At 35.9% G+C, this 14,244-nt stretch overlaps 3 protein-coding genes and 1 long non-coding RNA gene across 5 annotated transcripts; 3 read left to right on the forward strand and 1 right to left on the reverse strand.

Moving 5' to 3' along the window:
* Positions 1–82: 82 nt before the first annotated feature.
* Positions 83–1,056, reverse strand: LOC137573064 (uncharacterized). The gene is made up of 4 exons (XR_011031801.1): positions 937–1,056; positions 727–880; positions 559–652; positions 83–489 (listed from the first exon to the last, which is right to left on the reverse strand). It is a non-coding gene; the product is annotated as an uncharacterized lncRNA (long non-coding RNA).
* Positions 1,057–1,401: 345 nt separating this feature from the next.
* On the forward strand, positions 1,402–3,461 carry LOC137573062 (tubulin gamma-1 chain). The gene is made up of 3 exons (XM_068284898.1): positions 1,402–1,652; positions 1,742–1,944; positions 2,004–3,461. The coding sequence occupies exons 1-3, from the start codon at positions 1,604–1,606 to the stop codon at positions 3,168–3,170; spliced, it is 1,419 nt and encodes a 472-aa protein (XP_068140999.1). The 5' UTR covers positions 1,402–1,603; the 3' UTR covers positions 3,171–3,461.
* A 272-nt stretch (positions 3,462–3,733) lies between these two features.
* Positions 3,734–5,085, forward strand: LOC137573063 (uncharacterized). Its single transcript, XM_068284899.1, has 2 exons — positions 3,734–4,069; positions 4,134–5,085. Exons 1-2 carry the CDS (start codon positions 3,784–3,786, stop codon positions 4,943–4,945), a joined length of 1,098 nt encoding a protein of 365 aa, XP_068141000.1. The 5' UTR covers positions 3,734–3,783; the 3' UTR covers positions 4,946–5,085.
* A 745-nt stretch (positions 5,086–5,830) lies between these two features.
* On the forward strand, positions 5,831–13,515 carry LOC137573061 (probable multidrug resistance-associated protein lethal(2)03659). 2 transcript variants are annotated; one of them, XM_068284896.1, is made up of 10 exons: positions 5,831–6,093; positions 6,629–6,761; positions 6,830–6,915; positions 8,782–9,102; positions 9,167–9,375; positions 9,436–11,066; positions 11,127–11,686; positions 11,752–12,017; positions 12,081–13,010; positions 13,075–13,515. In XM_068284896.1, the coding sequence occupies exons 2-10, from the start codon at positions 6,685–6,687 to the stop codon at positions 13,117–13,119; spliced, it is 4,125 nt and encodes a 1,374-aa protein (XP_068140997.1). In that variant the 5' UTR covers positions 5,831–6,093; positions 6,629–6,684; the 3' UTR covers positions 13,120–13,515. The 2 variants fall into 2 exon arrangements, with proteins under 2 accessions (XP_068140997.1, XP_068140998.1); XM_068284897.1 differs by having other exon boundaries at positions 5,831–6,028.
* Positions 13,516–14,244: the final 729 nt, after the last annotated feature.

The following is a 14,244-nucleotide window of genomic DNA, read 5'->3' on the forward strand; positions in this document are numbered from 1 at the left end:
AAGAATACATATTTTGCTTTATATTAAGACAATCAAGAGGTTTAACCTTTATAAATTTCCAGAAATTAATTTATCTACGTACTCATTGTTAATAGAAATTATTGATTTAATAGGATTTTTAACAGTCCAATTGTATTAACATTTTGGCTTACATTGTGGTTAGACGAAATTGTTCAATATACAATATATCTATGTCTACATATCTAAAAATAAACAAAAACTACAAATTTCCAAATATAAACAAATAAACATTGCACACAATCGGCAGAACATATAGATGAAAAATGAACAATTTTTAATATATATTAGCTGAGCTCCCAAAATCCCTGAAATATTATAAATTATATTTTCCAAAGTAAATGAATCTATTTAACTGCTGCCTGAATGTGCGGTTGGATGTGAGTTCCATCACAGAATGGTCGGTTCTTAGTTTGTTTACAGGTACACATCAAATATTCACCCGATCTCTCCACTTTAACACTTATGGGCCTAAAAGATAATAATAATTTTGGTGTATATTTTAAACAATGTATATATATCGATTTGTAATTGGCTTACCTTAAACCATGTTTTAGATAACCAAGTATATGTCTGCCATCGCAAAGTGGTTGTGACTTCGACCTTCCACACAAACACCATTTATAGGTTTTATCTATTTGATTAAGGTGGGCAAGCCGTTCAGGTATTGTAATTGCAAATGTTTTTGGTGAAATTACGTAGTATTACCTTTGTCGAGGTGCACTTTCAGAGGGCGAACGTGAAAAATTCCTCCATTAGGCAACTTTGCTCCTTTCTCATCTATTATCAAATTTTTGGGTCCTTTTTTGGGAATGGGTTCTGGAGTCTTGACACCGTCGGCCTTCGAGCTATAGCACATATGCTGTGTAATGGTGATATATAAATTACAATTGAGGAATTTTTTTTATTGCTTTATACCTTTAAAATGCAAGGTGTGTACAGCAGGTTGCGTTTCAGAATTAAGGACATATTTGTTGAAGATTAAAATCCTATTAAACGGTTTACAGTGTTGTTCAAGATCAAAAAAGTAAATGATGGGCAGCGATCGATTATCTACATATACACTTACGTAGATACAACAAATATTTTTCCGTTAAAATTGTCGAATTGTCAAAGTCACCACATAGCCGATTTTTTTTTTCAGAGTCTCTTTCATTCTATCTGAAAGGTTTTAGTTGAAATCTTGAAAATTAAACAGAACAAGGTTTAAAAAAGGTTAAGTAAACGTTTTAGCTAGGAACGATTGCAAACATCGATATGCTTTTCAAATTAATGTTTGGCGGTATTTGAAATAAATTATTTTTAGCCATTTAATTTAGCTAGTTTCTGTTTTGCTGTAATCGGCAGCTCTGAACACGATATGTATTAACCAACACTGGTTATCATCAGCTTCTAACTCTTCCCCGCTGTGACATTTGTTTAAATTTTTGCTTGTTAATAATAATTGCTTTGTTTTGTTTTATTGTTATTCGTTTAAAAAGGACTCAAATTCAACTAATAAAGACAACATTAATTGAGAGGTAAACTTAGAAAAGAGCAATTCAAAGGAGAAAATTTCGAGTCCCTACACGGATTCGTGAGAAAGATGCCAAGCGAAATAATTACTTTACAGCTAGGCCAATGCGGCAATCAAAGTAAGCATAATGCATATAATATATGTATATATTTAGAAATGCATACGCATATATGTATATGTTCATAAAACAAATATTTACTTTTGCAGTTGGCTTTGAGTTTTGGAAGCGATTATGCCTCGAGCATGGCATTTCACCGAGTGGAGTGCTGGAAGACTTTGCCACTGAGAGCTTGGACCGCAAGGATGTGTTTTTTTATCAGGCCGATGACGATCATTATATACCACGAGCTGTCCTATTGGACTTGGAGCCCAGAGTGATACATAGCATTATGGGATCAGCCTATGCCAAGGTATACATTGTAAATTCCAAATATTAACTATGACTAATGATGATTTTTATGTAACTTAGCTCTACAATCCAGAAAATGTTTATCTGTCTAAGCATGGTGGAGGTGCAGGCAACAACTGGGCTTCCGGTTACAGCCAGGGTGAGAAGCTGCAAGAGGAAGTATTCGATATTATAGATCGTGAAGCTGATGGCAGCGACTCATTAGAGGGATTTGTCTTGTGCCACTCCATAGCTGGTGGCACTGGCTCAGGCATGGGATCTTATATTATGGAACGTCTTTCGGATCGTTATCCAAAGAAGCTAATTCAGACTTACAGTGTTTTTCCAAATCAAGATGAGATAAGCGATGTTGTGGTGCAGCCATATAACTCTATGTTAACGCTGAGACGTTTGTGCCAGGCGGCCGACAGTGTAGTAGTCTTGGATAATACGGCACTGAATAGAATTGCCACCGATCGGTTGCATATCCAAAATCCTAGTTTTTCCCAAATTAACAATCTCGTCTCTACAATAATGAGTGTCAGCACAACTACATTGCGTTATCCATCATACATGAACAATAATCTCATTGGAATTACTGCACCATTGGTACCGACACCGCAGTTACATTTCTTGATGACCGGCTACACGCCGTTGACCAATCAAACGAATGTAAACCAACCGGCAGTTAATGTGCGCAAAACAACAGTATTGGATGTTATGCGGCGACTGTTGCAACCCAAGAATATGATGGTCTCCACTGGACCAGATAAAACGAATCATCATTGCTATATCTCTATTCTGAACATCATCCAGGGCGAAGTGGATCCCACACAGGTTCACAAATCTCTGCAACGTATTCGCGAGCGGAAGATGGCCCAGTTTATTCCTTGGGGACCTACCTCTATTCAAGTGGCACTGTCCCGAACCTCACCCTATGTCCAAAATAATCATCGTGTCTCGGGCCTTATGCTGGCCAATCATACTAGCATCTGTTCCTTGTTTGAGCGTGCTTTGGCTCAATATGACAAGCTGCGCAAACGTGGAGCATTTCTTGATCAGTTTCGGCGTGAGGATATCTTTAAGGATGATCTTTCAGAGCTAGATGAGTCGCGCGAGGTTGTGGATTGCCTAGTTCAGGAATACGAAGCTGCCACAGGCATGGGTTATCTACAATTTTCGGCTAAAAAGCGCTCAGCAGATACGAAATCCGAGGACTCCAAATCAATTGGCCCAAGCTCGGGCTAAGAACTTGCACAAGATATCGTTAAGTGCCATTGCTCGAATATCTACATATATATATATGTGTGTATATGTATATGTGTTTATGCTTATACATGTAATATGTAATTTAACTCAATTTTTCAAAATTTGGACGCACAGGGATTACAAATCCTTTAAGTATTCAAAGAAAACAAAAACAAAGCACAAAGATTGTATCCTACAGTATTTACAGTTGTTCTGTTTTTAATTATCTGTGGCGTTACAAATATGTATATGCATGTTTTTTATGCTAATAAAATAAAAATGTTTCAACTACTGCCATTTTGTATATTTTAACGTCTAACTTTAAGTCAACACGGCCTTTTAGCAGAAATATTGCTGACCTACCAGTAGTTTTACAAAAACTTGATTTTATTAAAAACTGGTAGTAGATTACAAAGGGAAAACAATTTTAATATTCAGCGATTTTATTAAAAGTAAAAACAATAAAAATTAGATATGTCAAAAATTAAGTCCAACGGAAAACATTTCTAGCTTTATTTTGTCTAGCCGTAAAGTAGTTGAAATGACAGCACTGCCAAAGATAACAAAACTAAAATAAGTATTATGCTTTGCAACCTGTTTAGTCGCAATCGAAATGGCGCCGAATGATGCAAACATATTTGATAAGCCTGAGGAGAGCCTCAATAAAATAAATACGTTTGCTGTGATAGATTTGGAGACGTGCAACTTACCAGCCTTCAACTACAATCGGACAAGCATTACGGAACTCTGTATTTACGCCTTTGATGCTGGAATTCTGAAAGATAATGGGGCCGATACAAATGCGACAGAAATTCCCGAAGCACCAAGAGTGGTTCATAAGCTAAATCTATTGTTTCAGCCAACCATGATGGTTCATCCGGAAGCAGAGAGGCTTACGGGTATGCGCATACATGCATCTTTTCGAAAACGGTGATTGTTTAACCCTGTCATTTAATTTATCAGGTCTAAACAACTATATCCTTGAGAAGGAATCCAGGCTTAATGAGAATTCTGGCCAAATGATTATTAATTTCTTCCGCCATTTACCAGGACGAATTTGTTTGGTGGCTCACAACGGCTGGAACTTCGATTTTCCCATTGTTCGTCAGGCTTTTGAAAAACTGAGTCTCTCATTTCCGGAGGACATGCTATGTGTTGATTCACTGCGAGCATTTATTGAAATCGATGATAAGCGTTACATTGAGAATAATCTACTTAAAGTACCAGTAAACAGAACTTTAAATATAAAGCAAGAGGAGCAAGCGCAAGTGGTCAAAATTAAGGTAGAACCAGTTTGTCAGCAAGATCATGAACAAGAGCTGGAAATTAAGGTAGAGCCCTCAAGTCAGCCAGTCAAACAAGTCAATTGGCAGCAAGTCAACGAAACTACACCCAAACGTCCCATATTGACACCCATGGAAGCGGTATCCAGGCGAAGGAAACTTGACAACACCAATGCAGAAGAAGACTCGGACGATGAAGCACCAACTAAACGTGATTTCCGTTCGCGTCGACAGCTTTTTAAGGGCTTGAAATGTGCCAAGCGGAAACGCATACCACCCCGTGGCAAATACAAGTTGGATAACATCTTTGAGCGTACCTTCAATCAACCAGCAGAGAATGCTCATCGAGCCGAAGCTGATGTAGCCATGGTGACCCAACTTATTCAACATTATGGTACCGACTTTTTGGCCTTTGCAGAGGAGCAAGCCATTCCATTTCTTGAGGTTACACCATTGGGTTCGCCTTTAAAAAAACCAAGAGTAGAAACTTGATTCCATTTGTTCTAAATTTTAAGATTTTATATTGTAAATTTTTACCAATAGTTTAAAGCATATTTTTTAGATGTAATTTTTTTCCAAATTCATATTTTATAATCGCAATATTATATACAATATATCATGATTTTATTGAATTGTGGCGATTATCTTTATTGGTGTTAAGCTGATAAGTTTCTGGAAACTTGAAATAGGAGATAACAAATGTTGTATGAGCAACGCAGTTCAAGAGCAGTATGTATTTAAGGGCATTTATAAAGACTGCACTCTCTCTTCAAAAATTATTGTTGTAAAATGCATTTACTGACGGCTTAAATTTGTACTATCTTTAAATTATAAAAATTTAGAAACGTAATGTTTAAAAAGATTATCGTTGCTATGTAAAATTCGTCTTAGAATATTAAAATAGAACTATATTTTGAACATCCTTCCTAATGGTCATAATTTTTGTTCTTATTCCGTTCTTGTTCTGATTTTTGAATCTAAATTTTTTTAAAACTAGTAATTCATTCTTATGTAGGCGTGCGAAAGTTTTTGAAATAAATTTAAAACTAAAGCTTTTAATAAAGTTTTAAAAAACTAATCGATATCAGTACACATATGTATGTATAGTTTAAGAAACTTTATCAAATTATGTAAATTATAGTTTCAGACATCTTCTCAAGAAGCTATTCCTTCTTTTAGGTTAATGTTAAATTAATATGAATTTAATATTTACAGAAATAGCCTTAAAAGTATGCAATGTATAAATGTATTCCAGTGATATTTTTTAACATACCTTTAAACATATCTAGAAATGAAATAAAATTAATTTGCCTATTTTGTGACTTGTTGATTCCATTCGGTGGCGAATTTGGCTAAACAGCTGATGGTTCATACGCTCAGTAGCGAACTGCCCTTCGAGGAGCGTGGTTGTTTTTTTGTTGTTAGTTCGTTGTAGCGGTTAAAATTACTTTTTTTTATATTATATGTACATATATGTATATCAATTTATTTAAGCATATTGTTTGTATTACGTTGCCAAACGAATCTCCAACCGGTGACGGGACGCCGCCGGTTTGTTGCGGCAAAGTGTGGAAAGTAATTTGCAAGTTCTGTTTTAGGTGTTTTGTTGTTTATATGTAAACAATAAGTGAATATAAAATGTACGTACATATAAGCACGATTCTATTTAATTGAAGCAACTATTTTGTTCACAATTGTTTAGTAAATTTTGTGTGCGCATGTAAAATACACAAAATCCGTGTGATTAAATAATTTGCAAGTGATAATATTTGAATCGATGAATGAACTATTATTTGAATTTCACTTAAATAAATTATTGTACAGTTTGGTGTAATCTCATGAAGTTTAGCTGTAAATGCCGACATATGTATGTATGCATGTACATACTTATGTATATACAGTCATACATACATATGTAGCCCATGACTCAATGAAGAGCCACCCGCGTGCTTTATGTTTCTTCTTCGATTTTTTTTTTTGTTGTCTTGCCGTGGAATATTCCCCCCATTTAGAAAAAGGAACTCGGCGAATTTACTGAGGTTACCAAGCCAACATAAATTCGTTGCTGGTTAAATAAATAGAAATGGAAATATGAATATTGTTTTGCTTATAGTTTGTTATTATTATTATTCCTTGTCTCTCTTTCTTTGTAATTTCATCTCCTTGCCATAACAGAGTATTATAAGGAATTCTCATTTTGTTTATAATTTGGAGTCCCTTTCAATTTCATCATGCAATCGGTAAAGACGGATGATTTACCAGAAAATCCACGGGAGCATTCAAATTTTATATCATCCGCTTGTTTCTGGTATGTATGGGAAAAAGAATTGAATAATTGTTTATATTATTGAGAAATTTATCTTTCTCTTGTTTTAGGTACACTTTGCCCACATTTCTAAAAGGCCGCAAAAGAACATTGGATACCAAGGATCTCTACAAAGCCTTGAAGGAACACAAGTCAGGTGTTGTGTGTGTGTGTGCTTGGGTGTGTGTGGGCGTGAACTGTTGCTTTATCAATAATTTGTGCAATTAATGTGACTCTCACAGGGAAAGCCTTTTGACAACTACGTCAGTTAGCATTATCTAATCTTATCTTTATAAAGATGGATATCTAATTACATACTAACTATGTACATATGTACATACAAATGTTGTTGTAAATTTGGGTTATCAGCATGAATATTTATTATATACATAATTATTATTTAAGCACTTAACTTTGATTATGAATTAAAAGAAATGCTGACATTGGCATTTTTTATTTGAGTAAATATTTGAAAAGATTATGGGATAGTAAATTTTTGGAAGATTAGATTACTAGGCTTTTTAGTCAGAGCGCTTTTAATGAATGAATTTGTTTTATCTTATTACCAATTAAATTCTATATTTGTTCAATTACTTAACTTTTTGTACCTTTTGGGGTTGGCTGATAAGCTTTTGTACAAAAACAGAGTTTTAATTAACTTCAAAAAAGGTCAATCTCTATTATCAAGTTTTGACTTTTAACTCTTTCTACTTTTCTCTTTCTAACTATGTATATTTAATCTTGGGGTTTCCCACTGAATCATACAAACACGTCATACATTATACATACATATATGAAAGCAAATTTAGTGCTAAATAAATTACAGTTTTTTAAAGGTTTTCTTAGTTTGCCATAGCCCAAAAATTATTAACAATTTATTGGGATAAAAATAATCTACCAATGTTATGTAAATATATATGTACATATGTATGTATGTCCTTGACAGTGATTTTTCAAAAGTTCCTTTTGGAAAAAACTAAATATATAGATATATCCTTAAGCATAATAACAAACTAAACGCTGAGCCAAATTTAATTTGAAAAAGTTTAGAAAGTTCCTAAAACACTTCTTCATTTTGCAAATCTGTAACTTTGTAAAAATTTAAATGCTTTTAAATTTAGATTTTCCTTGCCATTTGAAAATAGACAAAATTGAAATTCAAATCGCTTCAAAATTTGCCAAAGTAAAGAAAGTAAAGAAAAAAGCTTACCTTTGCGAATCTCCAAATTTGAAAGTTTTCCACCCATTTTCATTCATGTTCTAACTTTCACACTTGGAAAATGATCCTATAATTTGCCTCAACATCCCGTAATCTTATGCTTTGGTTTTCATGGCTACTCTCTCCGTTCTAGCTTCATCGGGCACTTTCCTTAAGCGATCATTCTCGATTCAAATTGGATCATGAAAAAAAAGATAAAAGAAATGCAAGCTAATGATTTGTCAACGGAAAAAATTCTGTACAGTACAAAAAAACTCTTCATAATTAGTTGCAAAATTTGTAGTCAGTGGTAGAGCTCAAATTGATTGGCCAGTAAAACAAAGTAATCGACTTTTTTAGTAATCATTGCTATTTACAATTTCTATTAACTCAAAATGTTACACACCCAGATAAGAATATTAGAGCCCTACACTTTATACATTCTAAATATTTTATCTAGGAAATTCTGTCATAACTTTCATAATTGTCTAGCAAAGTTTCTACTTAAGTATTACATACAAACCAATTAAATATGTCAAAAACGAGTCAATTGACAGTTTTCTTGTGTATGTGCAGATTGGTTTGTAGGCAAAACAATTAATTTACTTGATTGATTGTACCTACATATATTTCACAATATATGTACATATATGTACATAGTATGATATGTTCGTTGAACTCATACTTTGTTTTTAATCCACAAAAAAAGAAATGTATATTGTGTCACGAGTGCAATTGGCAGACTGATAAGTCTGTTTGATTGGTTGATTTTATTTTTATTTCATAATTTCGTGCAATATGTATTTAAATATTTAATATTTACAGAAACACTGGGCAACAGAATATGCGATGCCTGGGAGCATGAAATAGAAAAGAAAAAGGATAACAAGAAGGAGCCAAGTCTATTGAAAGTGATAATCAAAGTGTTTGGTTGGTATTTTGCTCTATTGGGTGTGGTGCTGTTCCTTTTGGAGCTGGGATTGAGGACTCTGCAGCCATTGTTTCTATTAAAGTTGATAGCCTATTTCACGCACAATGAAAAGGAGAGTATCGAGGCGGCATATTATTATGCTGCTGGAGTGGTTTTATGTAGTGCCCTTAATGTCTTCATTATGCATCCATATATGCTGGGCACAATGCATGTTGGTGGGTCAATCTTTCATTAAAATCTTTTCCTCTGAATTCATAATCTCCCTTTTTTCCGTTTTAGGCCTCAAACTACGTGTGGGCATGTGCAGTATGATATATCGCAAGGCTTTGAGGTTAAGTAAAACTGCCCTGGGAGATACAACAGCTGGTCATGTGGTCAATTTAATGTCCAATGATATGGGACGCATGGATTTGGTTACCATATTTGTTCACTATCTATGGGTGGGACCGCTTGAGACAGTTTTCATAACTTATCTCATGTATCAGGAGGTAAGCCGTGGTGTGACAAACAAACAAAGCTTTATATTGAGTATTCGCTTTTTGTTTTAGATTGGCATCTCTGCTATATTTGGTGTGGCCTTTATGTTATCCTTCATACCACTGCAAGCATATTTGGGCAAGAAAACTTCCGTTCTAAGATTAAGAACAGCGTTGCGTACGGATGAACGTGTACGGATGATGAATGAGATTATATCGGGCATACAAGTGATCAAAATGTATGCTTGGGAATTGCCATTTGAGCAAATGGTTGCATTTGCCCGTAAAAAGGAAATCAATGCCATAAGACATGTATCCTATATACGTGGTATACTGCTGTCATTCATTATATTCCTTACAAGAGTTTCCATATTTCTCAGTCTTGTGGGCTATGTTTTATTGGGTACATTTCTAACTCCGGAAATAGCATTTCTGATCACGGCCTATTACAATATCTTACGGACCACAATGACTGTATTTTTTCCACAAGGAATTTCTCAGCTGGCTGAAGCTTTGGTATCGATTAAACGTGTTGAAAAGTATATGAAATCGGAGGAAACAGATGTGAGTGATAAGAGTCTGGACATGCTCCTGCCCCCGGGTAGCAATCAGAATACTCTACATGCCCCCGCAGAACGCGACGACGAAAATGAGAAAGATTTGAATGAGAAGCTATTGAATCCATTGCCAATTTCTTTACCACACATCAGTGAGAATGCTGTTTTATCGGAGGCTGGGATATCGATTACAGATCTTAAGGCAAAATGGGATCCCAAGTCACCGGATTATACACTGAATGGCGTGAATTTGCGCGTCCAACCGGGTACCTTGCTTGGCATTGTGGGTCGCACTGGATCTGGAAAATCCAGTCTTATTCAGGCCATACTAGGAGAACTTCGAGCCGAATCTGGTGAGATTCGGGTAAATGGTAGCTTCACTTATGCCTCTCAAGAGCCCTGGCTTTTCTCCGGTACTGTGAGACAGAATATACTCTTCGGCCAGCCCATGGACAAGCGACGTTATGGTCAAGTAGTTAAGAAATGCGCCCTGGAAAGAGATTTTGAATTGCTACCCTTTAAGGATAAGACCATTGTCGGTGAACGTGGGGCCTCTTTGTCCGGCGGCCAGAAGGCCCGTATCAGTCTGGCACGAGCTGTATATCGTCAAACAGATATTTATCTCTTGGATGATCCTCTAAGTGCTGTCGACACTCATGTAGCACGCCATCTTTTCGAGCAGTGTATGCGAGGTTATCTAAGGGAACGCATTGTCATTCTGGCCACACATCAATTGCAATTTCTACAGAATGCCGATCAAATTGTCATTATGGACAAAGGCCAGGTTAGCGCCGTGGGCACCTATGATTCCCTGCGGCAATCTGGCCTGGACTTTGCAAGTATGTTAGCTGACCCCTCGCGCGATGAGCAAGAGGATCAAGCCTCCCGCTCTAGATCAAGCAGTCGAAGTGATCATCGACGAAATAGCGAACAATCTCTTTTATCTTTGGCCGATTCGACACATGATGAAACCGTGGCTGATCAAATGAATCCCCAAGAGAGACAAGAAGCGGGACGCATTGGTTTAGCTTTGTACAATAAATACTTTAAGGCCGGAGGAGGTTTCTTTGCCTTTTTCGTAATGATGACATTCTGTGTTTTATCCCAAGCGCTGGCCTCACTGGGAGATTATTTCCTATCTTATTGGTAAGTACCTAAAAGAAAATCAAAAAAATATATAGAATTAATTCAATTTCTTTTACTTAGGGTGGCCAAAAAAGGAGACAATGCTGTAGTGCGTCAAGTTAAGCATTCGAATCAAACTATTGGCAATTCCTCAAATATTATACCTAATGTGGTAAAAGAATCTCCCCGTCTGGCTAATTGGTTGCACGAGTCCATTGGATGGGATGTTGATGCCGAGATGTTGGATACCTATATCTTTACAATCATCACAATTGCCACAATTGTAATTACTGTTGCCCGTTCTTTTCTTTTCTTCAATTTGGCCATGAAGGCATCGATTCAATTGCACAACTCCATGTTCCGTGGCATTACACGGGCGGCCATGTACTTCTTCAATACCAATCCCTCGGGTCGGATATTGAATCGTTTCTCCAAAGATATGGGACAAGTAGATGAGATTTTGCCAGCTGTCATGATGGATGTCATACAAATTTTCCTATCTTTGGCAGGCATTGTTATAGTCATTGCCGTTGTAAATCCATTATTTCTCATACCCACAATTATATTGGGCATAATCTTCTATCAGCTGCGAACCTTCTATTTGAAAACATCGCGTGATGTTAAACGCTTGGAGGCCATAAGTGAGTATAAAACGAGTTACGTAAATAGAAGAATCCGCCTAATGGAATCTCATTTTTCTCTTCAGCTCGCTCGCCCATCTATTCACATTTGGCGGCCTCATTGACGGGTTTATCTACTATTCGTGCATTTGGTGCTCAACGTGTTTTAATATCCGAATTCGACAATCATCAGGATTTGCATAGTTCAGCCTTTTATATGTTCATTAGCACATCGAGAGCCTTTGGCTATTGGCTTGATTGTTTCTGTGTAGTGTATATAGCGATTATAACATTGAGTTTCTTTATATTCACCCCAAGCAATGGTGGAGATGTTGGTTTGGCCATTACACAGGTAAAATTTACCATTAAATATTATAATAAAAATATCTATTCAAAACTTTGCATTCGCTTCCAGGCAATGGGCATGACCGGCATGGTCCAGTGGGGTATGCGTCAATCTGCTGAATTGGAGAACACCATGACGGCTGTGGAACGTGTAGTTGAATACGAGGACATTGAACCTGAGGGAGAATTAGAGGCGCCAGCTGAAAAGAAACCACCTAAATCTTGGCCTGAATATGGTCAAATTTTGTTTGATGAGCTAAGCCTGCGCTATTTCCCCGATCCAAAATCTGAATACGTCTTGAGAGCTTTGAATTTCGTAATTAAACCGCGTGAAAAGGTGGGCATAGTTGGTCGGACAGGTGCTGGAAAATCATCTCTTATCAATGCTCTCTTCCGTCTATCCTATACGGATGGCTCCATCATCATCGATAAGCGTGATACACAAAAAATGGGACTACATGACCTTAGGAGTAAAATTTCCATTATACCGCAAGAGCCTGTCCTATTCTCCGGCACAATGCGTTACAATCTCGATCCATTCGATGAGTATAGCGATGAGAAACTTTGGCAAGCATTGGATGAAGTGAAACTAAAGGAAACTGTTTCCGAGCTGCCAAGTGGTCTGCAAAGTCGCATCACCGAAGGTGGCACCAATTTCAGCGTTGGTCAACGTCAATTGGTCTGTTTGGCACGGGCCATTCTCCGCGAGAACCGCATATTGGTCATGGATGAGGCCACAGCAAATGTAGATCCACACACTGATTCTTTAATTCAGACCACCATAAGGAACAAATTCAAAGAGTGCACCGTTCTAACCATAGCACATCGTCTGCACACAATTATGGATTCCGATAAAGTTCTGGTCATGGATGCCGGGCGAGTGGTGGAATTTGGTGCACCCTATGAGCTACTAACAGCCGTAGATACCAGAGTATTTCACGGGATGGTTAAACAAACAGGGCAAGCTACTTATGATAGTTTATTAAAAGTTGCACAAAGGGTAAGAGAAAGCAATTTCTAGCTTGTGGTGTAGAAATTTTAATGGTCTAATTTATAAATTTCAGGCCTTTGAGGATGGCCAACAACAGCAGAGACGTTCATCTTCCTGAAAATCCATTTCTAGCCAACAGCATATTTTTGAGAACTGAGGCCCAAGCGGATTCATAAAGCTCTCTTAAACGTAATAAAAGTGCAAATTGCAAATTTTTGTGATTTTGGATATAGTCCAAGAACCGATAACCAATGGATGCAAAAATAATGGTGCTCCGGACCGCCCGCTCTCAGGTTATGCAATTTGGATTTCTAAGCATAACTATTTACTTTATATGATGGATGATTTAAGTAATTTAGGAAAAAAATCAATGTGCCTTTCACAAACAAAATAAACATGTTTTTCAATTTATAGAAATTTACCAAATAATATGTTGTTAAATGTGTACATAAACTAATGGCCAAGCTTTGTTAAGGATTTAAATGCAAAATAAAAATCCCGTCCTATTTATGCATTTCTTATTCAAGGGATTTGTCACAGTTCTAGAATCTATAGAGTAAAATTTGGACTAGTTCAAGAATCTATTTTCAGTATTTTGTTTTTTAATTCTATGAAGCAAATGTGATATATGTAGAACGATAGTTCTGTAATTGGATATTTTGTTTACCATTGCAGTAATTATTTCATATGAATGGATCTGGATTTAAGAACACATGGTAACAAATAATTGTTAGTTGGAACTGATATGATTTTCAAAATGTTTATAAAAATACTTTTTACCTTGAGGACATTAATTTGTTTATTTGTTTATATATATACATATATATAAATCTTGAGTCGAAAAAGGTTTGATAGAAATAAACAAAAAAGTTTCCATAGAACAACAAGACTCTTAAGTAGCAAAATTATTTATTTAATTTTGTGGTAATTACAAATTCAACTTAATCAAAATATGGCGATACCTTAGTGCGTAATACTTAGTTGTTTTTTTCTTTATAGCCTTTCATTCTGACTTTCCAATCTATTACATTAAAAAATGAACACGGAACATCAATTTCCGATATTTTATATTTTGAGAATTCCTTAAACATAAATAGTAAACCATTGAAAAACAATTTTCTAACATTTCAAGGGTGTTTATTAACTATATATTGTGTGCATAAACTTCTGATCCATGACGATATAGGATCTTAATTGACTGTAACTTGTGTTCTATTTGTATATCCAATCTTTTTAAAATTTA

Source organism: Drosophila tropicalis, unplaced genomic scaffold, assembly GCF_018151085.1.
Source record: "Drosophila tropicalis isolate 14030-0801.00 unplaced genomic scaffold, ASM1815108v1 contig_393, whole genome shotgun sequence".
NCBI classification, from domain to species: Eukaryota; Metazoa; Arthropoda; class Insecta; order Diptera; family Drosophilidae; genus Drosophila; species Drosophila tropicalis.